This window comes from Lissotriton vulgaris, chromosome 11, assembly GCF_964263255.1.
Source record: "Lissotriton vulgaris chromosome 11, aLisVul1.2, whole genome shotgun sequence".
NCBI classification, from domain to species: Eukaryota; Metazoa; Chordata; class Amphibia; order Caudata; family Salamandridae; genus Lissotriton; species Lissotriton vulgaris.
Genome location: NC_141699.1, coordinates 539,203,583 through 539,227,760, shown reverse-complemented (window position 1 = coordinate 539,227,760; position 24,178 = coordinate 539,203,583). Strand labels below are relative to the sequence as shown.

The 24,178-nt window shown below is 45.1% G+C and overlaps 1 protein-coding gene across 1 annotated transcript in view; it reads left to right on the top strand.

Moving 5' to 3' along the window:
* The window catches only part of IKBKB (inhibitor of nuclear factor kappa B kinase subunit beta), a 616,380-nt gene that overhangs the window by 514,799 nt on the left and 77,403 nt on the right, over nt 1–24,178 (top strand). The window contains exons 17-19 of the mRNA XM_086943580.1: nt 19,687–19,736; nt 22,785–22,884; nt 23,657–23,804. Coding sequence (XP_086799706.1) covers nt 19,687–19,736; nt 22,785–22,884; nt 23,657–23,804 — 298 coding nt within the window. The remainder of the gene's footprint in view (nt 1–19,686; nt 19,737–22,784; nt 22,885–23,656; nt 23,805–24,178) is intronic.

The window sequence follows — 24,178 nt, the reverse complement described above, 5'->3', positions numbered from 1 at the left end:
CTTTACCTCCCAAACAAAACAAACCTCCAGCTAAAGCCATTGTTAAAACTTCAGATAGGGTTGAGAGAGTGACTGCTGGTCCTGAACCACCGCAGTCGACTTCAACGCACCCTACACAGCCCATAATACCCCAGACAAAAAATCCACCGGCCACTGGGAACGTTGAGGCTACACTGTGTCAACAAGTGGGTAAAGTACCAACATCTGTAAACGTAACCAATAGCACACGCATAGCTCCAAACATCCCGGGGGGAGGAAACGGGGCTAATGTATGCCAGTCGGCAGGTAAATCTTTAGCATCGTCCCAAGCAAATAATAAACTACAGGTGCAGAAGCCTGCCCTCCAACTCGTTCCCCAAGTCCCCAAATCTATCCCACCGCCATTGCCAAAGCCACCCCATAGAAAACCCCCAATTAATCTTACTCCAGACTCCTTCCCCTACGTGGCAGTTCTTATCAATGTACCACCTTTACCCCCAGGACAGAGAGAAAATTTCCAGATGCTTAAAAACAAGACCATGCACTGGTTAAAGGAAAACCGTCCTCTGCCGGGTGATATTGACGGGCTAATAATAGGGGCAAGGAGAATTGACTGGATGGGTTACACACCAAAAACCCTGGGGGGGGATTGTATTGTGGTTAATTTCCAAGACCCTAGGGTGGTGGGATGGATAACAAGGCAGGGATGGGGAACAAATAAGGGTGGAATTGGTATTGTGGACCTTACCTTTTTTTTACCCCCGACCCTCAAGTGTAACTACAAGTCTACTCAACGAGCCCTTAATCCCCCCTACTGTATCATGGCCAGTTAATCCTTTACCACCTCCCCCTGCTGGTCATAAGCATACCTTACATACATATTACAATCCCTATGAAGGATGGCAGGATTTGGGCTGGGGGTATTGACATACTGGCACTGATAGCACAGGTGGGATCATAAAAGAAGTAGAAGGTCTACGTGACGTTTGTGGTAATACTATTGCTACAAATCAATTGGTGAACAACATTGAGGCGGGGTGTGTGTTCGAAGAAGGTGGCCCAAGACTGGGAATACTTAACACAAATGTAATAGATGATTTAACTGTGGACCCAACAGATGACTTAGAAAGGCTGACTAGTCCTATGGAAAGCCCAATGCCAGCCCAAGTATTCCCACTAGTCAAAGCTCGGGACGGGACAAACGCAGACATTGGTACACTTTTATCTTGGAATGTCGCCGGGTTGGCTAGCAAGTTGGATTCCCAATCTTGGGTGGATTTTATAAGTGGTTTTGACATCTGTTGTTTTCAAGAAACCTGGGCTTGTGATCCACTCTTTTGTCAAGGTTACTTGAATTATTGTATACCAGCCTCAAAAGGGGGAAGAGGGCGGCCCAAGGGAGGCCTAACTGTTTGGGTTAGACAGGATCTGCACATTAACATAAAAACCCTGGACGTGGGAAACATTGATCTGCAAGCACTAAGAATATCCGTTCCCAAGGGCCAATCAATAGATTTATACAATGTTTATGTGAGAGGAGACAAAGTAACAAATCTATCCACTATTGAGTTATTGTCTGATGCAATGGAGGCCAATTCCCAGGAAAATGTAAAGATAATTGTTGGGGATCTAAACAGGACTTTTGAACCCTTGGACTGTACAAATGACCTTATGGAGAGTGAAGAGGACAATCTCTGGGGAGTACCATCTTTAAACCTAAAACCTGTGAAGCGATGGACAAAGGAGATCATATTACTAAACGGAATTTGTTTGGAACATGGTTTAAGAGCTCTAAACGGCAGGACACTTGGTGACAAGGAGGGTTGCTACACTTTTGACAATGGCATTAATAGGAGTCGAATTGATTATATACTGTGTAGTCTCCAGCTGTGGAATGGGGTTGTTGACATGGCTGTTAGGCCCCGGGTTGAAAGCGACCACAACCCCCTATGTGTGTCCCATAGGTGGTGGAATACTGGTTTAGGAAACCCTATTGTGACACACGATGAAACCCCTCCTTTAAGCAACGATGAGCGAAGGTTAAAATGGCCCAAGGTACTAGCAAATGAAGCCACTATGACATATATTAATAATGAGGTTGATCGTGCAATTTCCGCGATTGAAGCAGCAGCCCCAGTGGTTCCAGGGGACAAGGGTATCACCGAAATCCACAATAATTTATTCTCCCTTCTAAGACCATGTTTTTTCATTAAGAAAAGAAAAGGGAAGAAAACTAAGGAAGTGGGTAGGTGGTTTGATAAACGCTGTAGAACTGCGCGACTAGACCTGGGGCATGCCATAAGGAATAGGGATCGTGCTGCAGTGATTAAGAATAGGAAACTGTACAAATTAGCCATCTATCGTGCCAAAAAGGAATGGGACGAAGACCATTGGGCCCAATTAAAAGTAGCCTCTGATAACAAAGACTCAATGTTATTCTGGAAAATTATCAAGTGGGGTAGCGGTGCGGGCCCAGCAAAACCTGACAATAATGTACCAGTGGAAGCCTGGGTCGATTACTTCGGACCACAGTACGCGGAAAGTAACAAACTTGTGGTAGCCGATAATATAATATTGGTCTATGCAACAGAAGATCTATTTTCCCTTAGTGAAGCGGAAATTGCCATCTGCTCCGCGAAATGTGGGAGGGCGCCAGGTCCGGATGGTATCCCCCCTGATATTTTCAAATATGATGTGACTAGATGGGCGAGATACACCCTCCTTGTAGCAAATGCCTTAGCAAAGGGGGCCGTGGTCCCAGACATTTGGAAGGGTGCAACCATTATCCCCATCCACAAGAAGGGCGATCGCTCATTGCCTGCTAATTATAGGCCCATAAGCTTAATAGCCACTATACAGAAAATTGTTGGGAGAATGGTAACAAACCAGCTAATGGACTGGGTAGAAGATAATAGCGCCCTCTCCCCATACCAAGCGGGATTTAGGAGAGCAACTAGTACCATTGACCAGGTCTTCCGCTTCACCATATTGAGGTGGAAGACCGTCGAACTGGGAAGGGGCTGCCTGTACGTCGCGTTTGTCGACCTGCGGGCGGCGTTCGATCTAGTCCCCCGGTACAAGCTTTGGTCGGTCCTCCAAAAGCTGGGGATTCCTGCAGATCTGCTAACATTAATCATGCGACTGCATGAATCCAATTTTGCTAGAGTCCAGTGGGGTGGAAGTGGGGAGACAACTTTGGACTTCCCTGTGGAAAGGGGTGTTCGGCAAGGCTGTTCTATGGCCCCTCTACTTTTCTCGTTATTCATTAACGGGATAGTCGAGAGAATGTCGAAGGCTAGTGTAGATGCCCCATCGTTAGCGGACACCAGGGTTCCGATCCTGATGTTCGCTGACGACACTCTTATTCTGTCTAAGACCCCCATGGGGTTGCAACGTGCATTAAGCATTTTTGATGCTTTTTGCATGGAGCACGGGCTGGAACTAAATGTAGGAAAAACTAAACTAATGGCCTTCTCTGCAGGACGCAGGAGCTATCCCAAGATTACCCTAAATAACAGCAGGCTTGATATAGTTAACGAATTCACGTACTTGGGAGTACAGATCGCGGGGGGGACAGGCTGGACGCATCATGTGAATAAAGTGGTCTTAAAGCACCAGCAGCTTTCAGGTGCTCTAAGGGGGGAACACTGTAAATCAAAAACAAAACCTATAAAACCCGCAATGACAGTATATGATGCGAAGGTTTTGGGTGCCACACTATATGGCGCGGAACTATGGGCTTGGGATAGTCTGGTGGCTCTTCAGACTTCCGAGAACAAGTTCATGCGAGGGATTACAGGACTCCCACAGAGCACCCCTCTAATCCCACTGTTCTTGGAGCTAGGCAGACGTACGATTGTCGACAGAGCTCGATTGCGCCCAGTTCTTTACTGGAGACGCCTCTGGACGACTCCAGAAATAAGACAATACGCAGAGGGCTTTCTGTGGATAATCAAAGAAGATATCTTCCATAAGATAAAATGGTTAAAACACCTGAAGACCATGTTGGTAAATCTAGGGTTTTCGAATCTTTGGAACAACCCCGAGGGAGAAATCTTCCCAAGCAAAGAAGCCCTCAAAGAGCAATATTGGGATTGGGTGGGAGGTACGATGCAGAACGACACCAGGGCAGACTCTATGTCTGGCCGTTTCCTGGAGACTAAAATTATTCCTGTCCTAGAAAATTACTGGGATAACATCACGGTACCTATGGACAGGAAACTAGTCTTTCAGTTAAGGTCAGGATCCATTCCCCTTAAGAAATTGACATCTGGCTGGCACAGACCAACTAACAACATATGTCCTGCTTGCGAAAATGCAGAGGAGAGCATAGGCCATTTTCTCTTTGCATGCCAAGCCTATGTAAATCCGAGAAGAAAATGGCTCTCGCCGGTATGCAAAAATCTGGGGACACGAGATAGTGTAGTGGCCTTAAGAATCCTATGCACAACAAACCTGGATTCGATTGTCATAGGGGTAGCCAAATATATGGGTTGGGCTTGGGCGATAAGATGACGGTCATTGGGGGGTAGCAGGTAATCAGGAATTCCTTTTTTAACAAATTTTTATGTAATATTACTGGTATAAATTGTTTTATGTGTAAATGTTGTATGAGCTGCATTGTGTTTAATGAATTTTTTACTTTGCGATTATGTATTTTTGTGTAACTGTTGATTTTATGTGCTTTTATGAGAATTGTCTCGAATAAAGCTTATACAAACAAGCAAATAAAAATCTAAACAAGTTGGTGCCCCTGCACATTGCCAACTAAGGGCAGAGTCACAGTGCATCTTGTGACTCAAAAGACTTTTGTCTAAGAAAAAACACTTGTAAACGTCCAAACCCAACACTAAATGGCAGGAGTATGTGAAGCATGTAATTCTGGAGTACTACACTCTATGAACAAATGCTTACATTTTCATTTCCTTGAATCCAGACAAATAAACTGTCTTCTCTAAAGCAGAAACAAATATTTATATACTCGAAAAAGGACTTAACCATTGCCCAATTCCAGAGTTATACTTTTGGGTCTGTATATTCTTCCAAAGCTCTTAAGTCTAAGAATTGTGAGCTGTGCCCCCATAGCAGACTCTCTTCCCTCTGCAGCTTCTGGAATACCGTAGAGCCCTTAAGACCTGGTTGTTCGATTGAGTCACCGGAACCATCTTGGCCCTCAAGCACCTGGATACCTTCTTGGGTGATTAGTTGCACTATTTAAATCCACTGATTGAGTGAGTGATAGTAAGGGAGATTTTGATATACACATTTAGGCTGCTAAACCTAATTTTTCTTTCTGTAATATATTTAAAAATAATTAGGTTGAGCACCTCATGTGCAACAACAATTCCCATCCTGATACAACATTGATGAACCCTGCATTTGCCTGAAGCAGGGGTGTTCATCATAGGTCCAGGCACACCAGATCCAAGCCATCTCTTCGAGATAACAATTGAATATATATAAAAGTTCCATCTAGATCTATTGTGGATAGCCTGAAAATCTGCCATAAACCCATCCACCCTTGAACCTAATTTGGATACCGCTGGTTACAGGAATGGAGCGGTTTTAGTTGTAGTTTGACTGTTACAAATTATACTCTGGGGAACAGAAGTGTATGTGATTTTCTTTGATGTCACCGTCTGGCATAATCATGTAAAGTAATCTCTGGAGATGGAATTTTATAATTATGTTAATTAAGATTTTTGTTATCACGAAAATCATACCTCCTTTTTGTTCCTGGAATGCGGGCAAAAATTCATCAGGTAACACAAGCCAGAACAGTGGTGCATTTCAAAGTTATTTATACAGACCCAGGACATGACTTGTAAACTTTACTTTGTAGTATGTTTTGTTATACTACAAAACATGCTGCAAAATACAATTCCCGAACTATGGGGTCCATTAGGATGTAGGGCGGATCGCCACCGCTCGCATGGAGGTGGCAATCCGCCCTACATCCTATCCCGCCACCCACCTATTTCCCCCTGCCACAATAGTATGGCGGGAGGACCCCGGCGGACGGGATGAGTGTCTGCCGCTTTTCCACCCGGTTGACGAGTCGAACGGGTGGAAATGGGTTTAATATGGTGGTGGTGTCTGCTAGACACCGCCATCCATATTAGTATGCAGGCAGAGAGCAGCCTTTCCGTGGTGGCGTTGCCACCATGGAAAGGCATGCGGAGTACACCATTGGGGGCCCATTGCGGGGCCCCAGGTAGTTGGGTGGGTGGGGGTGCACATGGGGGTACCTATGGTACCCCCCTGCATTTGCATGCATTTTTACCTTTGCGGCCGGTGCTGCTGAAAGAACCGCCCACCGCAATGTTAAAAATGCGTGATGCGCCCGCCAGTGTGGCAGGCTAATCCTAATCTCCCCCACGGGACCGCCGCACATAAGGCGGGCGGTCCCATTTTCCCTCAGGATGGCTGGCGGACAATGTAATGTAATGTAATGTAAATGCCATTTGTAAAGTGCACAGCTACCTCCAACGGTGGTATCCCGGCGCTGTCATTATACCGCTTAGGAACCCTTCCTGGTGGAATGTCCACTCCTGGGCACCCCCAAGGTGAAGCCAGGCATCCCAGCGCTGTTGGGGCCGTTGTGGAGATTAAGCAAGCTATTGCCCAGAGTTGCAGAGTGGGACCCATGATTAGAATAGGCACCGAGGCGAGAATTATCAGGTCCGAGGAAATCGAGCCCAAGACCGGCCGAGGCGGGTATTGAACCCTGGTCCCGGACCAGACCTCTGCATCAGGGTCTGCCACTCTAAACATTTGAGCCACACTTCTCCAATGTCCGCCCGCCATCGTAATGATGCCCTATGTGCGTAGTTTTACGACTCCATGCCCTCTATGCTTGTGTGTAGTTCTCTGCCCCGATTGCAGAATCTGCCAGTGCAGAGAATTCTGCACAGACAGGTGTAGGGAGTACAGAATCGTAAAATTCTGCGCGTAGTTGGTGAACACCGAGAAGTACTAAACTTGCACAAAAGTTTACCTTCGAGACTCAGGCCCTCAATGTTCTACAAGAAAGTTAAATTCGTAAACCCTGAAAAGGTGTTCAGTTTTCTTCTTCATTGCTCTCTCCCACCCACCCTTTATCCTATGAGTCAAAATGTTTATGTTAATCTGTGCCTCCAGCATACATAGTAATCATTTTTAAAACATGCAGATGGAGCATTTTTGTGGAGGGTCTAAAATTGGCTTGTTACTGTAGTGGGGACTGAGTTTGCTTGTAATTTTCTGAGGTAGTTAGAAAGCTAATGTGTCGCTGTGTAGAAGCAACCAAACTCTTCTCACTGTGCCTTGGTATGGAACTAGGCTTTTTCACTATTCAGAGACTTGAGGTTCCGTGACAATTGTAAGTGGTGTTTTCGACTCGCACGAATATGGTCGAGTCTGGTATCTCTGAACCGCAAATGACGAGTTTAGTAAGTGTGCGCAGTTTCGCTGTGCTAACTTAAACCGTTCGTTTGTTATGTGGGTTTTTCATCTGTACCCACGGGTTCCATCTTAGATACGGCATCCATTTTGTCTCTTGCCCTCAAGTAGCCAGCGAACGGACGTTGTCCGCTTCGCGACCCTGGGACTCCCAAGATATTTGCGGAAGACACATGTTCTTTGTAAGTGTCTTTATGGCAAGGGGGATGCTACTGTAAGGCAGATGGCGCCGCTCGAGGCTCATCTTGCCGCACGGACTTATTGTCTCAGCCGTGCATCTCATTAGGCACGTCTCTTTGATGCCTGTATCTCGTGTTTCCCGATACCTCCCCTTTTACACCCTTTCCGATCTCCCCACTGTCTCCGTCTTCCTCTGCACCTGTCTTCGTCCTATTTCGATCTATTTTACTGCTGATTGGAATTCACTAATGGTGGGAAGATGGGTTTTACAGTTGGGAACCGACAAATGTTTCCGCACTTATGTTCCGGACCTGATGTGTTTCAAAGTGACCAAAGCGACCCCTCTGGGGGATAATGGTGGGAACCGGGTTGTAAACTTTTGTGTTCAATGTTATCCTATGGGTAGAAACTGTATAAAAGGAGCGATCCACAGAACCAATTTGAAGCAGTCTCCCCAAGTTGCACGCTGTGTACTTGTCGTGACCTCTGTGTTCCCTGCAGCAAATAAACCTTGAATCTTTGACGTCGAAGGAAGTGTCCCGTGTCTCTGTGACTTGTACGCCGGAGCAGGTTACCCACGAAGGTTTCAGGTGTTGTGCCCTGGCACCGCTGGGTCTTAAAGAACCCAGTCCTTCAGTTGGCGCCCAACGTGGGGCTGCATCAGTGGTACCGGTCCAAGCCCGACGATCGTGAGGAACTTCGTGTGAAATCTCCGAGGGAAGGTGCACTCCGCTTCATCGATCCTGTTGTCGAAATAAGTGGCCCGAAGACTTTTCCCGCGAAGATTCCCGCCTCCGGACGGCTGCGACGGACTGCTGCCCTGACTGTAGACCTGTTTTGGCGCCTGGCGTAGACCTTGGTATAGCGAGACGATTGACGGGCCTTCCTGGAGACGCCATCGATTTTTGAGTTAAGTATTTGTGGGTCGCTCCCATAGTTCTTGGTTGTTGACACTTTAGCGAGTGTTTTTGTTGTTAGCGCTGTGTGAGTGTTTTTGTCGGTGACACTTTGCTAGCGTACTTTGTTGTGTTGTTTGACGACTGCAGCCGCCAAAAACCGAGGGTTTTGTTCTTTGCTGGGACTTGATAAATCCCGTAACCCTTGAAGTTTGTGAAACTCGGCTAGTGTGCAAAATGCCTGGTCGCAGTACTTTGTTCAGTTGTTTCAGACCTTGTGGTGCGGATTCCCGACTGGAGGACTCGTGTCCGATACCTCCGGTTGGAACTCCTACTTATGACTTGTATAGCAAACATGGGCTAGGCCCGATTACCTTTAATGATTATTGGGTTAAATATACAAAGAAAGACGGCGACCTTCGTTGGCCACCTCATGGTAGCTTCGAGGCCCCGATCTTAGATAATCTAGAGATTAAATTGTTCGAAAGGAAGTCAAGGCCGGCCATGTTTGATGCCTTTCGGTTGTGGCGCAAAGAAGCCCGACAGAAAGAAATCAGACAGACTAAACGTAGTCAGCGAGATAATGTTGCTACTATAGTGAAGAAAGCAGAGCAATTTCAGCGAGATAAGGAGGTTAAGGATAAGGAAGTGTTTGACCGATTACAGCGTATGACTGTAGATAAATGTTACCCCGCTTTACCAACGGAGTCGGAAAAGAAGGAAGAGCCAGTTGAGGATCCCTTAATGTCTTATCTTATGAAGTCGCCACCTCCGTACGTACAGGGTACCGCAGCTCCTGTGGTCCCTGCCGTACCTGTTCTTCCGCCTATTCCTCCTCCTCCTGTTCCTCAACCTGCACCCGTTCTTCCGACTGTTCCTGCTTCTTTGTCTGTTTCTATCCCTACTGCTCCTCCGCTTCCACATACTCCTGTTCCCGCTACTGCTCTTGCCACTGCTCCTGTTTTGTTAAGCCCTGCTGTTGCTACTGTTTCTACTCCTTCTCTTGTTAGCCCTGTATCTTATTCTTCTCCCTCTACTCGTAGCCGCAATTCTCCTCTTGCGGCTAGCTTCTTTCATTCGCTCGGACCTGTTCATGGGTCCGCTGGTTCCGATGGTCCTCAGAGACGTAGTCAGCTTCCTGGAAACAGAGAACGCGTTGCGCTGTATAATATGGCGATGGGTTGGATGGTAAATCCCCAGAGAAGTCCACCCCGTGTTGTCCTCGAAACATTTTGTCAATTCAATATACCAACCCAGAGATATGTGTTTAATGAAATGTGTAAGTTCCTTTATGATCAAATAGCGGCTGATGCGCCTGACGAGGTGCTCACCGCTCTGTCTGATCTTCAGCTTCAGTTCGCAAATGGGCTGATAGTGGATACTAACGTTCGACGTGCTGTTGAGCGGTTGCTATCTCTTCGTCCCGCTCCCATTCCTCATGCACTGTTTGTTGAGGATATTGAAAAACAAGACGAGTCTGGCCAATATCCTATGCGTGAAGTTCCGCCGGTTTGGATACCAGCGAATCCAAATGCTCAACCTCCGACATTGGCGCACTTCCAGAGAATATGGATACATCTCCCATGGAAACGCTCGGAAGTGTTACAGGTGAAGCAATCTTTGCCTGACCCACGCAAGAATCCTACAGGGTATTACAAAGAATTATCACAGCTTGTAGATGCTACGGTAATGAATCTTGCCGATATCGATATGTTGTTCGGCAATGTCGTACCGCAACCGGTATGGGCTAAGATTCGACAGGAAAATCACCCGGCTGAATTAGGTGGTGCTTGGGCTGCCATTGTAGCGGCAGACGCCGGACAAGTAGCTGCTACTAAACCCGATCAGTTGATTCTTGACCTTCCTCAAAGGATTATTACGCTAATGAAAACTCTTATGCCAGCTATGAAGGTGAACTGGGACAAGTTGTCAGCCTGTAAGCAGAAGAAAGAAGAGAGTGTTTCCGACTTCTTTACGAGGTTTGAGGAGGCATTCATCGACCATAGTGGTCAGGATATGGGCACAGAGGGTGGTCAGAGGTTGTTTGTGGATAAATTTGTTTCAAATTTATTGCCCGACTTGAGCAATAAATTGAGAAATTCGGAAAGTGCATGGGCCGTTTCTACTTCGGCTCAGATATTGGCTACGGCACAATACTATGAGAATAGAGAGAAAGAAGAGATTGACCGTGCTGACAAAAAGACGAAAGAGCTAAAAACTAAAGTGTTGTTGCAACAAGCGTATCCTCCGCGGTCAAATCAGAATAATTCGCAACAGAATAGATCACAGCCACAATCGAACAGATCCCAAACCCGTAATGACTCCTCCTCCCAAAGATCCTCGTTAGGGTACAATCAATGTGCTTATTGTAGACAGGAGGGACACATTAAATTCAATTGCCCTGTTTTAAACGAACGCAATAGTGGTAACTCAACTAGAGGAGGTCGTGGTGGTTCGCAGCAAACGTCACGAGGTAGAGGCCGTGGTGCTCAGAACGATCGCTCAGATAACTCATCCAATTCTAATAATTGTTTCGATCAACGTGGATCATCGCAAGGACGATCTGCGCAGTACAATGTAGACTATTATTACGTCGATCAGGGAACTGACGACAGTAATTACTAGGACAGCCATAGACAAGGAGAGGGAGTGGTATCAGTTCCGGTTGATCAGAGAGGGCCTTACGTCGCAGTTGCTACATCGGGCGTCGTTGAGCCTTTTCTGTTGAACACTGGTGCAGCGAAAAGTTCTATCATGTATTCGAAACTCCCTGGCGCACCTTTGTCTGGCTTAACAAATGTTTCCGTTGGATTCTCTGGCGCCCCTGTTAGCAATCCAGTTTCTCGCCCGTTGCCCCTTCAAATTGGGCCACGTGAGCTAGAAGCTCCGTTGATTTTAACCACGGGTTGTGGCGAAAATCTTTTGGGCCTGGATTTGCTTAAACGTTTGTACGCAACTTTGTATTGTTCTCCTGCGGGTGTAAAGCTTACGTTAGGAGAGAGGGTAGTCTCTCCCATGTATTTGTCCCTCGATAAGCTCCCACCGGAATTGAGTTCTCTTCCTGCGTCTTTGTGGGCAACAGGTCCAAATGACGTGGGCCTGCTTGATATCTCCCCTTATGTTGTTCAGTTGAAATCTAATGTGCGGCTGCCACGTATTCCCCAATATCGTATCTCCCTTGATGGTGAACGAGCACTGTTGGCGATAATCTATGATTTGATCGAGAAAGATGTTATTGAAGAGACTCGGGGAAACGTGTGCAACAGCCCTGTGCTGCCCATTCTTAAACGTACAGATCCTTCCAAACCACCTGTTTATCGTTTTGTTATCGATTTACGGGAGGTAAATAAAATTGTGGTTCCTCAATTTCCTGTTGTGCCTGACATCACGGCGCTACTGACTCTGATTCCAGCTTCTGCATCATGGTTTTCGGTGATTGACTTGAAAAATGCGTTTTTCAGCATCCCGATTGCCGAAGAGAGCAGGGACCTTTTCGGTTTCTCTCTTGGTGGACGCAGCTTCCGGTTCAAACGCGCTCCTCAGGGCTACTGTGAAAGTCCATCTATTTACAGTCAAGCCTTGAAGGGTCAACTGGATGCGTTTAGGTTGCCGGTCGGTGCGGCTTTGATCCAATACGTCGACGACTTATTGGTGGCTGCTGATACTCAGGACATTTGCAAGATTGCTACGGTGTCTTTGCTGCAACATCTCTGTGAGTTAAATCACAAGGTGTCGCCTTCTAAACTCCAATATTGTTGTCAAGAAGTAACCTATCTAGGTCACTTATTGTCAAAGGAGGGAAGGAGATTGACCCCAGAGAGAATTGCAGCGATTGCGCGAATGGCTGTGCCGAAAACCCAAAGAGATGTGCGTGCCTTTCTAGGTATCACGTCGTACTGCAGGCAATGGATTCCAAATTTTTCATTGCTAGCGAAACCATTGGTGGCTCTTACGTGTAAGGATGTTTCAACTCCTTTACCATGGACGGAAGAATGTCAGAAAAGTTTTTCTGAACTACGTGATTCATTGTGTTCGGCTCCTGTGTTAGGTACCCCTGACTACGGTAAGCCGTTCACGTTATATGTTCACGAGAGAGAAGGTTGTGCTTTGAGTGTCTTAACGCAACCTTTTGGTGGTAAGCAACGTCCATGTGCATATTTTTCCTCGACCTTGGACCCAGTAGCTAGAGCATTGCCGAGTTGTTTACGAGCAACAGCGGCAGCTGCGGTCTCCATCCGACAATCAGCAGGATTGGTCATGGATAATATGCTTACGGTGATGGTTCCGCATGCAGTCGATACTCTTTTGAATCGAACGAAAACTCAGCACTTGACGAGTGCGAGGTTGTCTGGGTACGAATTGACGCTCTTGGCAAGCCATATTCAGATAAAACGTTGTAATGTCCTAAATCCGGCAACTTTGTTACCAATTAGTGCAGAGTCAGATGAAGTAGCAGAACATGACTGCTACTTGAGGACTGAAGAGGAAACGAAAGGTCGAGTGGACCTTAAAAACACCCCATTGGAAGATCCGGATGGCACTCTGTATGTGGATGGGTCATGTTTTAAGTTGCCGAATGGCGATGTGACTACTGCTTATGCTGTTGTAACATTGAATACTGTTGTTGAGACTGCAAGGTTGAATCAGAATTCTGCCCAAGCTGCGGAGCTGATTGCTCTTACTAGAGCATGTGTGTTGGCGAAAGGGAAACGTGTGAATGTGTTTACCGACAGTCAATATGCGTTTGGTGTTGCACATAGTTTTGGACGATTGTGGAGAGAGAGAGGTTTCTTGACGTCGCACGGTACGAAGATACAGCATGGCCAGCTTGTGAACGATCTTTTAGATGCATTGACTTTGCCGATGCAAGTTGCGATTGTTAAATGTAGTGCGCATCGTAAGGTGACGGATGATGTTGGTCGTGGTAATGCGTTTGCGGACGAGACTGCTAAGGAGACTGCCCGGAACCTTAGCACTCGAATGTATGTGACTAGTTCGGTTAGGTGGCCTACAGAATCGAGTATGTGTGAAGACACTATCGAGAGTGTGAAAGCAATTCAGAATGAGGCCACTGAGACTGAAAAGGCGAAGTGGAAAGAAAGTACGGGAAAGTTGGATGCGAATGGTTGTTGGATTGATTTGTCGGATCAGAAAAGATGGATGTTGCCTGATGCGTATGTGCTGGCTGTTGTGACAATGGCACATGGGTTAGCACATATTAGCGCGAAAGGTATTTGTAAGTTGCTGTCTCCTGTGTGGAAGAATGATGGTATTACGAAATGTGCTGAACGTTTGGTGAAGAATTGTATGGTGTGCATAATGTACAATCCTGGCAAAGGAACCCCAACTCCCCCTGGCAGTTTTGCTCCTCCTTCGTATCCCTTTGAGGTGATTCAATTGGACTTCATCCATATGGAGCGATGCAATAACCTGAAATACGTTTTAGTTGTGGTTTGCGCATTTTCCCGATGGATTGAGGCCTACCCCCTCAAAGACAATACTGCTTTGTCTACTGCGAAAATCCTACTAAAGGAATACTTTCCTCGGTATGGAATGCCTAGAGTCGTGTGGTCAGATAACGGAAGTGAGTTTGTTGGGAGTGTGATGAAGAGTGTGTGTAAGGGCCTTGGAATTAATCAGAAATTCCACAGCGCCAATCATCCTCAGTCAGCTGGATTGGTTGAAGGGTACAACGGCACCCTTAAACTAAAGTTAGCAAAGATTCAGGCTACGACTGGTCTTTCGTGGCCTGACGCTTTACCTTTAGCATTACTGTCCACTAGGGCGACTGTACACTCCCGAGTAGGGCTTAGTCCCTATGAAATAGTGTTCGGCCGTCCTGCGAATGTGTGGGGGGTTCCCAGGCCAGGAATGTTTTCTGATCTTGAGTACCCAATGTTGATTGATTATCTACATGACTTGACTGCTAAACTGAGGTTAATTCACCAACAGGTTCACGACGCATTGCCGACGCAGACAGAGGGTCCAGGCCACCAGCTCCAGCCCGGAGACTGGGTGGTGACAAGGAACTTTTCACGCAAAAATAACCTGGACCCGAGGTTCACCGGACCCTATCAAGTGCTCCTGGCCACGAGGACTGCCGTCCGTCTTGAGGGACGTAAAAATTGGGTGCATGCTACGCACACCAAGCGAGTCCCCATCCCTTTGCCGGCAGACCCGTGGGTAAGGAGAGGCATTGCATCATCTGAAACAGAAACATTGCCGGCGTTTGTGCCTTTTAGCGACGCACAGCTTGTTGAAGAATCCTCAGCGCAGCAGAAAGACACTGTTGAACAATTAGCATCAAAAGACTCAAGACCAGAACACTCAACTGATCAGCAGGACGCTGTCTCTTCAACGGATCCTTTGTTTGACGAGCAGACACGTCCTGGGAAAACTCGATACTTTTTGCGATCTCGCACTAAGGACAAATAAAAAGATCTTGCTTTGCTGTACCGACGACTGCATTATCCCGTTTTCCGTGATCAGTTTTGAACTTTCGTATTACTGTAATTATTTTTGTACATATATTTTGAGCTTCGCTCCTTGTACCTTTCTTTGCCTTTACAGCTGAGAGACTTTGTTTTTGCATACGTACATATTGTGCATTGAAGGCCGTAGGGCCGCGCGCGTACTTCCTTCTGGACAGTAGGTCTTGACGCTAGGTTAAAGGCCGTCGGTTCCTAGGAACTCCTAGGGATTGACTATTGCTGCACAGAACGAAGTGCGTCAAGAAACGTTGCGGACGGTCGTAGGGAATGGCATTCTCGAAGCTAAATGATTTGGAGGGAGCTCAAGTCCATAGATTCAAGCTGCAGCAACTCAGTCGTACCAAATGTTTTATATTCCAACTGTTTGTATTGTTTTTAACTGCTTCTGCATTATTGGCGGGTGGGGTGTATTACACGATGTCTTACTTCTTACCTGCTACACCTACTCCTACTCCTTACCCTAATCTTACCTCTACTGCTTCTCCCCATTCCTTTCACATGTTACCGGAACACGAGCAGGCTAGACGTGTAGAATTCCGCAACAATTCCTTTATTCAGCTCCTCCATCAGCATCAGTTAGTGGTTAATACTACTAATTGTTGGGTGTGTGGGTTGATGCCACATACTACGGATAAGGGAATTCCCTATTTGGTGTTACCGTATAGTTCCCAAGGGTCAGCTCGAGCATTTCAAACAATGTTTCGAAGCGCACTGGGTTTCCACCCCATTCGAGAACCACGTTCCCCCTACTCTGGTCCTACCTCGTATCAAAAACCTTTGTCGATAGCAATAGAGGATTTAGATAGTGATATCTATGATCCTTCGCTTATTCCCGAAGAAGAGGTACAGGCCTATAGGGTCCTAAGTAGAGGTGAATATAGTGTGTTCACTAGCGAAAAGCAGCTTAAAAGCTCGCCTCCGATATGGGTCGTACCCCACACTGGTAATTTTTGTCTTATGGGTCGTGGCCGAAGATCGCAAGCCCGACTTGGAGCAAGTGCTTGCACTGAAAATTACATTCTGCCGATGTCCTCGTCCCCTGTGTTTCTGGCTGCCAAGGGTACATACTTTATCTGCTATGATCGTGCATACACATGGTTGCCCGCTGACTTCATGGGCTCATGTTTCATTGCAAATCTGTTGCCTCCGACGTTCACTGTAGATGCCGATTATCACAAGACTAGAGTTGTACGAGGCGTAATTAGCGAAGAGGATACTGCCGGTCAAGAGGCAGGAGACTTTTTCAAGGGTTTCCTCCCGTTTTGGGGACCTATGGTCAATAGTAGGAACCTGAGACAGTTGACTCGAGTGGTAGAATCGACAGCTAATATTACTGCCAGTGCCCTTGGTAATATCACCACAGAACTTCAGGCGGAGAGACTTATGACGTTACAAAACCGTATGGTTTTAGATGTCATCTTAGCAGATCGTGGTGGGGTATGTAAGGTGATCCATTCGAGCTGCTGCATTTTCATTCCAGATAATGCTCCTACTGTCTATCAAGCCATCTCGAGGTTGCATAAGATCTCCGAATCCATACACGTGGATGTAGGGGATTGGACGCTACTTGGATGGTTTTGGGGCCTGATGTCAACTTGGGGTTGGAAGATTCTGATGATCATCGGAGTCGTTGTAGTGTTCCTGTTCACGTGTTGCCTTTGTGTACAGTGTGGTCCTGCCTTATGTGGCCTCTGTGCTACAACGTGTATGAGACAACCATCTGTTACCAAGGGGACTCGGTTGGACAGAGCTATGCTACAGCAGCATCTCGATGGTCTGATGAATATCGAATATGTTTCCGACTAGTGCTTGCCTACATGAGGGCAAAAGGAGCGTCTGAGGTTCCGTGACAATTGTAAGTGGTGTTTTCAACTCGCACGAATATGGTCGAGTCTGGTATCTCTGAACCGCAAATGACGAGTTTAGTAAGTGTGCGCAGTTTCGCTGTGCTAACTTAAACCGTTCGTTTGTTATGTGGGTTTTTCATCTGTACCCACGGGTTCCATCTTAGATACGGCATCCATTTTGTCTCTTGCCCTCAAGTAGCCAGCGAACGGACGTTGTCCGCTTCGCGACCCTGGGACTCCCAAGATATTTGCGGAAGACACATGTTCTTTGTAAGTGTCTTTATGGCAAGGGGGATGCTACTGTAAGGCAGATGGCGCCGCTCGAGGCTCATCTTGCCGCACGGACTTATTGTCTCAGCCGTGCATCTCATTAGGCACGTCTCTTTGATGCCTGTATCTCGTGTTTCCCGATACCTCCCCTTTTACACCCTTTCCGATCTCCCCACTGTCTCCGTCTTCCTCTGCACCTGTCTTCGTCCTATTTCGATCTATTTTACTGCTGATTGGAATTCACTAATGGTGGGAAGATGGGTTTTACAGTTGGGAACCGACAAATGTTTCCGCACTTATGTTCCGGACCTGATGTGTTTCAAAGTGACCAAAGCGACCCCTCTGGGGGATAATGGTGGGAACCGGGTTGTAAACTTTTGTGTTCAATGTTATCCTATGGGTAGAAACTGTATAAAAGGAGCGATCCACAGAACCAATTTGAAGCAGTCTCCCCAAGTTGCACGCTGTGTACTTGTCGTGACCTCTGTGTTCCCTGCAGCAAATAAACCTTGAATCTTTGACGTCGAAGGAAGTGTCCCGTGTCTCTGTGACTTGTACGCCGGAGCAGGTTACCCACGAAGGTTTCAGGTGTTGTGCCCTGGCACCGCTGGGTCTTAAAGAACCCAGTCCTTCAGACTGGTTCTCTTGCTTGTAGCTTGCCAAAAGCATAAAAGTGAGAATGTCACTGCACAGGCCGGCTCTTATTACACAGCAAATGCAATTCATTCCTGATTTTCGCTGTGCAGAGACAGGCCGGATTGTTTAGCACTGCAGTGTAATCCAGTCTTGCATGTGCAGTGCAGAAGCAGGCGTTCTTGTTGTTGCAAAGAGGTTGACAGTCTCACTTGTTGCTGTACCAGACAAGTATTCTCACTTGTCACTTTCCAGGGCCAGCAGGCTTGCATGTCACTATTTAGAGACAGGCACCCTTATTGTTTTACAGAGGTGATCTGACTCTTGTTGATACCGAGATGCATATTTGTTTGTTGCTGTTCAGAGACTGGCAGGTTCACCTCTTTCAATGCATAGGACACAAGACTTGTTGTTGTCTGACATCCAGAGACAGACCGGTTTCCCTTCCAGCTACTATTGGATCCATATGTATACGGCTTATAGTAATGGGACATGGGAATCATTCACTGGGCTCAGGTATATAACTTCTTCCTTACCCATTTGCCTTTTGGTTTGCCAGGCTACAGAGTGGGATACCCACGAGAGACACTCACCTCGGCAGCGGACAGATTAGGGAGTACTTGCTTCACCTTTAATGCTGTGTAAGAATGATTAAGGGCTCCCCAACCAACCCTAGAAGGTACCTAGGTAAGTCTGTACATGAAAGAAAACAGTGGTTCCCTTGGAAAGTGAAATCATTTAGGTCTCCAGATAGCCATGAAGCCACTGAAATCAGCCAATGCACTAGGTGTATTGTTTGCTCAGTACACAAACAAAGCTGCAGTTGAATCCTTTAACAAAGTGTATTTTTGTTGTTGTCTGTTTGTGATTCAGAGAGGTTCCAGTTAAGAATGTTGCCCCTGGAAGGTGTATTAACACAGTTAATTATGGTCTTGGATGTTGTGTGGTTATTAATACTTAAACTAGTGGTTTGCTCGGCTTTAGATTCCTCCATTACCCTCATGCCCAATTCACACAATATAAAAAGTGTTGAATAGCTATTTGGTTTGCGGAGCTCTTCTTTTGTTTTTGCTCTGGTAGTCTATTTTCTTTTGGAGATGTGGTTGTCTCTGCTTTAAAATGTAGGCCCTTACATATTGCGCGCGCATGTGAATTCCTGGTTATACTGGTCTATTGCACTTACTGCTAGAAAACATATTGCAGTCTCTTTTCCTTCACTGACCCTTGCAGAGCTCCGTGAATATTGAATAGGTGGGATTTTACTTGGATAATGATAGATGGTAGACTGTCTTCTTTCCCACCATGCAGATATCAGTGATGTTTGGCATTTTCTCAGAATTTGGGTAGGCCATCAGGAGATTCTGTTCCGTTCAATCCCTATACTTGAAGTAGGGTGGAGAGGCTTGAGCACCATTTATTGCCATACCTTTTTTGAGCTAGAGAAAGGTAGAATACATCATCAGACATCTGTTACTCATGTTCAGTAGGTTTATAAATCTTCATGCAAAGTATCATCCGTGTAGAAATGGGCTCATTTCAGGGGGATAACCCATCAGGACCTGCCCCAACAGATCCAGAGAGCCCCTTGATCGACGATCTGGTCTAGGCTGAAGAGGCAGATACTCACTTTTGCAAACCAATGTAGTTCTTTATTGTGCAATTGTTACTACAAGAATATAAACTTGCTAATTAAGCCTTGTTTTGTGCTTTTTTTAATAAAAAAAATACGGTAATATCAGAAAATACAGTGTTCTGACTTTGTTTAAATTGATTCAGATGTAAAGTTTTTTTCGAGTTTGGCCTTGAGGCACAGCAAGCCAAGTATAGAGTTTTATATAAGCAGGGCTACTTTTAGGGCCATGCATGCAATTCTGTCCTGTGCATTCCCAGCTGGTCATGTTGATGTTGAGCATAATTAATATTATGGATACTACTTTTCCTTTTCTGCAGAGAGGAGCATGCAAAGGAGTTGTATCGCAAGCTGAGAGAAAAGCCTCGAGGTGAGGATACGCTGACCGTGTGTACATTATGCTTGAAGTGGATGTTTCAATAATGCAGGTTGGCTCTCTTGTCTGATTTACTTTAGTGCTCTTACTGCTGAAATTGTTTTAAACTTTCCTTTTATACAATTCCTTTTTCTGGAATGGAGTAAACTGCTTAAACACTTACTAACATGAACGTTTATCTCGGTGTTGCCATGTCTTGAACCAGATAACACATCACCACGAGCCTGGGGTATTTCAGTGGCCAAATCCAGTTTTAAATTTCACCAACCTAAGTTACGATGTGAACCCTGTGCCTTTGCTTCTCCCCAGCCTATCACAGTAGTCCTTAGCCGAGACTCTCAGGTCTCCGTAGGATGCCTCACAATCTATTGCTCCTGGGTTCTAAGCCTCATTTATTGTGCAGTTAAGTATTTATCAGGGGGGGAATTTTCAAGTCGTGCTTTTTTGGAAGGGGTTTTAAGCCCATAGGGTCCTGGAGTTTCCTCTTTTCCTGTCACTTCGATTTTGAGGATTGGGCTATTTAATTGCATACCCCGAAAAAAGTTTACCTTAATTTCAAGAGATTTCTTCACTACTGCTTTTCTTGTCATTCTATGCATTTAACTGATACTATTTCCGTAAAGAGGCTGAATCTTGTCTACTGTCCAGATACCATATTTAGTTACTGTAATTATCAGAAGCTGTAACAATTGTTTTTTATTTGGGGTGTATATTCACTGAACCAGAAAACCGGGAGGTTTTACTTACTTTCCAAATTGGCATAAAAAGAGAGGGGGAGATTGAGTCTATGACGTTTAAGTACACATCAGTAAGAGACTTTATGTTTAATACAGAGAATTGTGTTACAATCTGTTGCAGCACCCACTACAATTTGAAAAATGCTAAATTACACAGACTGACTAGATAGTTGCTTGACCAAAGTCTGGAATTAGGGAACATGGTCACATAATGGTCTATCTTTGGGTTGGGTGACAGAAATCAATCCGCAGATAACCTTGCTTCTAGACTGAATGTATTGGGGGGCGTTTACAATATTCAGAATCCCACCCATGTTCATGGGAATGCTTTGGATATGTGTTGAAAGTGACATGAAAACCAATATCAAAGAGCTCCCTGATATCCTGAATATTCCAGCTTCAAAGCATAGTGAGGTAAGGCAGTGAACTGCCTAGCCGTGCTTTACTTGAGACAGAATAGCCATGCTGATCCCTGTTTTATAGATAGTATTCTTACTTTCAGGATACTTGCCAGATGAACAGATATGAAAGAGACAGAACTATCTCCACAAAAGAACACAGGGTCTGAAGCACAATTGGTCTGCACCATGAAGTAATCTCAGAAACAATTCTTGTTGTTACTTAGGTGTCTATAAAACTGAAGCTGATGGTTGTTTTTGTCATCTACAAACTGGTGAATCCTATTGATATGTATAGCCAATAGCCACCTTTACTTTTTGACTGCCCAAAGCGGAGTTCTTTTCTCAAGCGATGAGGAGTGGAAGGGAAAGGAAGGCTAGCAGTGACTACATTTTCTCTGCTCATCCCGAATACAGTGCCATTGCCCCCTCCTTCGACACCCACTACCATGACTGCTAAATTTAATCTATAAGTCCAGGAATGACCACCTGACTGACGTATTTATTTATTTATTCATTCAGTATTAGCCATTTGTGTTCACAGATAGTTAAAGGGGCTAAGCTCATACCTAAAAATCTATTTTGGATCACAAGTGCACAACTAGCATCATTCTTTTACAATCCCCTGAAAGATGATCGAAATTCTGGGTGAATTGGTAGCATTGCAAATGCAGAGTCTCTAAGTCCTGTGGGCCATTATATCAGTGTCCGTCGTGGTGTAGACCAAAAAATGGGATTGTGTGTGCACTGAATTTGTTTCTGACTCTCTGGGTTGACAGTGTATGCATCCTTCTTCATTGCTACCTATAAAATGGTTGATGTCACTGATCGATGTCTCTTGTAAAGGAATGGAACAGATGGCCCCAGATATTAGCAGATAGGTGTGACCCTTTTTTCTAGAAGGGTAACAAACCTTACAGTTCAGACATCTCTGCTCCCTCAAAAACATTTAGCTCTGTGGGATACTAGATGTCTCTCGTCTTTCCCCCAAAAGTTTTAACGTGGCCATATGGCTTTGTTAATGGATAGAGGCTGGGGTGTCATTCATTTGCAGTTGATCAAAAGCTCCACATGAGTGATTAAGAGTTCAGAACAATAATGGGTCTTATTAGACTACGTGGAAGTTATTAGATGGTTTATTAGGAGTAGGTGGCTAGAATTAAATACGTTGAAGACTGAAGTCCTCTTGGTTAGTCTCCACTACTAGCTGGACTGTTAAAGTAATCTACTTGTGACTTTTGCCTAAGGCGGCTATGAAAATACTTAAAATATCACTGTGAAGCTGATAGGAGGCTCACAAAAATGTGACTCCCTATCAGGCATATTCAACAAACCAATGACTCCCAGTGGCTGAAACAATGCTCTTCAAGTTCACATGTGTGATCTTTCCATGTTTAGTGCGCAGTTGACTACTGCATTTGTGTGCCAGGATAAAATGTTATATACCGTCCGAGGTGAACTGTAATTTTCTCCTAGTTCTGCCATTTAAAAATTTTATATTGTGGGTAAAGGATTTTTCAAGTAGCGAATTGTGTAATGGAATATATTTTAGGAAAAAAGTCATCTCTGTTGAGGGCATCTATTTTCCTGCCATAGTTAGATTCCCTTTTCTACTGCTTCCCTGTTTTCATTGTTTTGATACCTGTTTGTTCTCTCGCTATCGTCTCCTCCCTCTCGCCTCCTCTGTCTCTCCCATCCTTCCCTCCAAATCCTTTTTCATTTAAATCACACCAATGTCTTAACCTCTCTACAAATCCTGTCTATCTTCCTAGCCTATAGCAATCCACTTTTTGTGCATCTTAACTTGCTGATCTCAGTCGCAGCAAACAATTCACAAATGTTAATCCTTACTAATAGAAAAACACACTTGTTTTGCCCTGGCCTGAATTCTGCCATCCTCTTTTCAGACCAGCGCATGGGTGGAGACAGCCAGGAGATGGTACGCATACTGCTGCAAGCCATCCAGAACTATGAGAAGAAAGTCCGACTTATTTACACTCAGCTTAGGTGAGTCAAGGAATGAACAGTCCATAATTTCAATCATGGAGGATATACTGGCATCATTTTTGGGGTAAAACCTTCTCCATTCTTTCAGCACACTTAATATTGTTGTTACTTACACACTGAGATGAAAAGTCCACTTTAGATTTCAAGGAAGCCAGAAAATCTTAATAGCATAGTGGACACTTCAGAGCATATTTACTTTAAACATGATTGATTGTGTAGATCACACCACATGCATATGATTTAACAGGCCTTGGCACAAGCATATATCAGGATGCTGAATTAAAATGTGGGCTGGTCATGGTTTCCATTTAGTTGGCTTACTCAAAGAAATGTTGACTGATTCAGTTTATTCCAGTTTGTGATAGTAATGCATTTGTCACCTTCCAACAATCCCCCACCCCTAGTTTTCTCATACAGTCTTTACATTATTGAACCTTCCTCATTACTAAAAACCGTGCATGATTTGAATCTCTAAATAATCTCTTGTTACAATCCCTGCAGTCCTAAAACCGGGAAAAGCTTTCGTTTTACAGTGTTCCGGCTGTTGGCGAAGACCAAATTCTGTGTCAGGCAGGGTCGTGCTGTATCACTGTGCCCAGTACAGCACTGACTGCATGTAAAGACCGGTGCTTGTAATGTCATTGTTTCCTTTACTTCATCCTGTTATCTCTTTTACCATTATTCCTTGGATAATCAGGTTAGGCCCTCTTGAAGTATCATGGTCCTCATATGTATAGTTTCCCTAGATGATTTTCTTTTGTTTTCTTTGCAGCAAAACAGTTGTCTGCAGACGGAAAGCTCTGGAACTCTTCCCACGGGTGGAGGAGGTGATGAGTTTGATGAGTGAAGATGAGAAAACTGTAGTTCGGCTTCAGGAGAAAAGGCAGAAAGAGCTGTGGAACTTGCTGAAGATTGCTTGTGTAAGAATCTTACCAATGGCTTTGTGTTGTTGTCTGTCTGACCTTTGTTCATGACACTAATTTAACTCTGTAATTAGTTCCCAAGATCGTGAAAAGATGACCAACAAAATGGAGTGTTAACAGTATGTGCTCACTTTAGTCAACGAGAAACCTTTTAATCTCGTAATCAGTGTCCTCAACCCTTTTGTGGTATTGCCAGTTGTTTATTCCATGTCAGAAAATAATTGGGACAACTAGCCTTTTTTTTAAGGGCCCTTTTATATCGTATTTGTGCTAGCATTTGAGCAAATCTACTCTTTTCTCTTGAGTCATGCGGAATTCAGTGAAGCAGTCTAGGAGATGATTTCCACTTATTGAGTCATGAGGTGACTGTG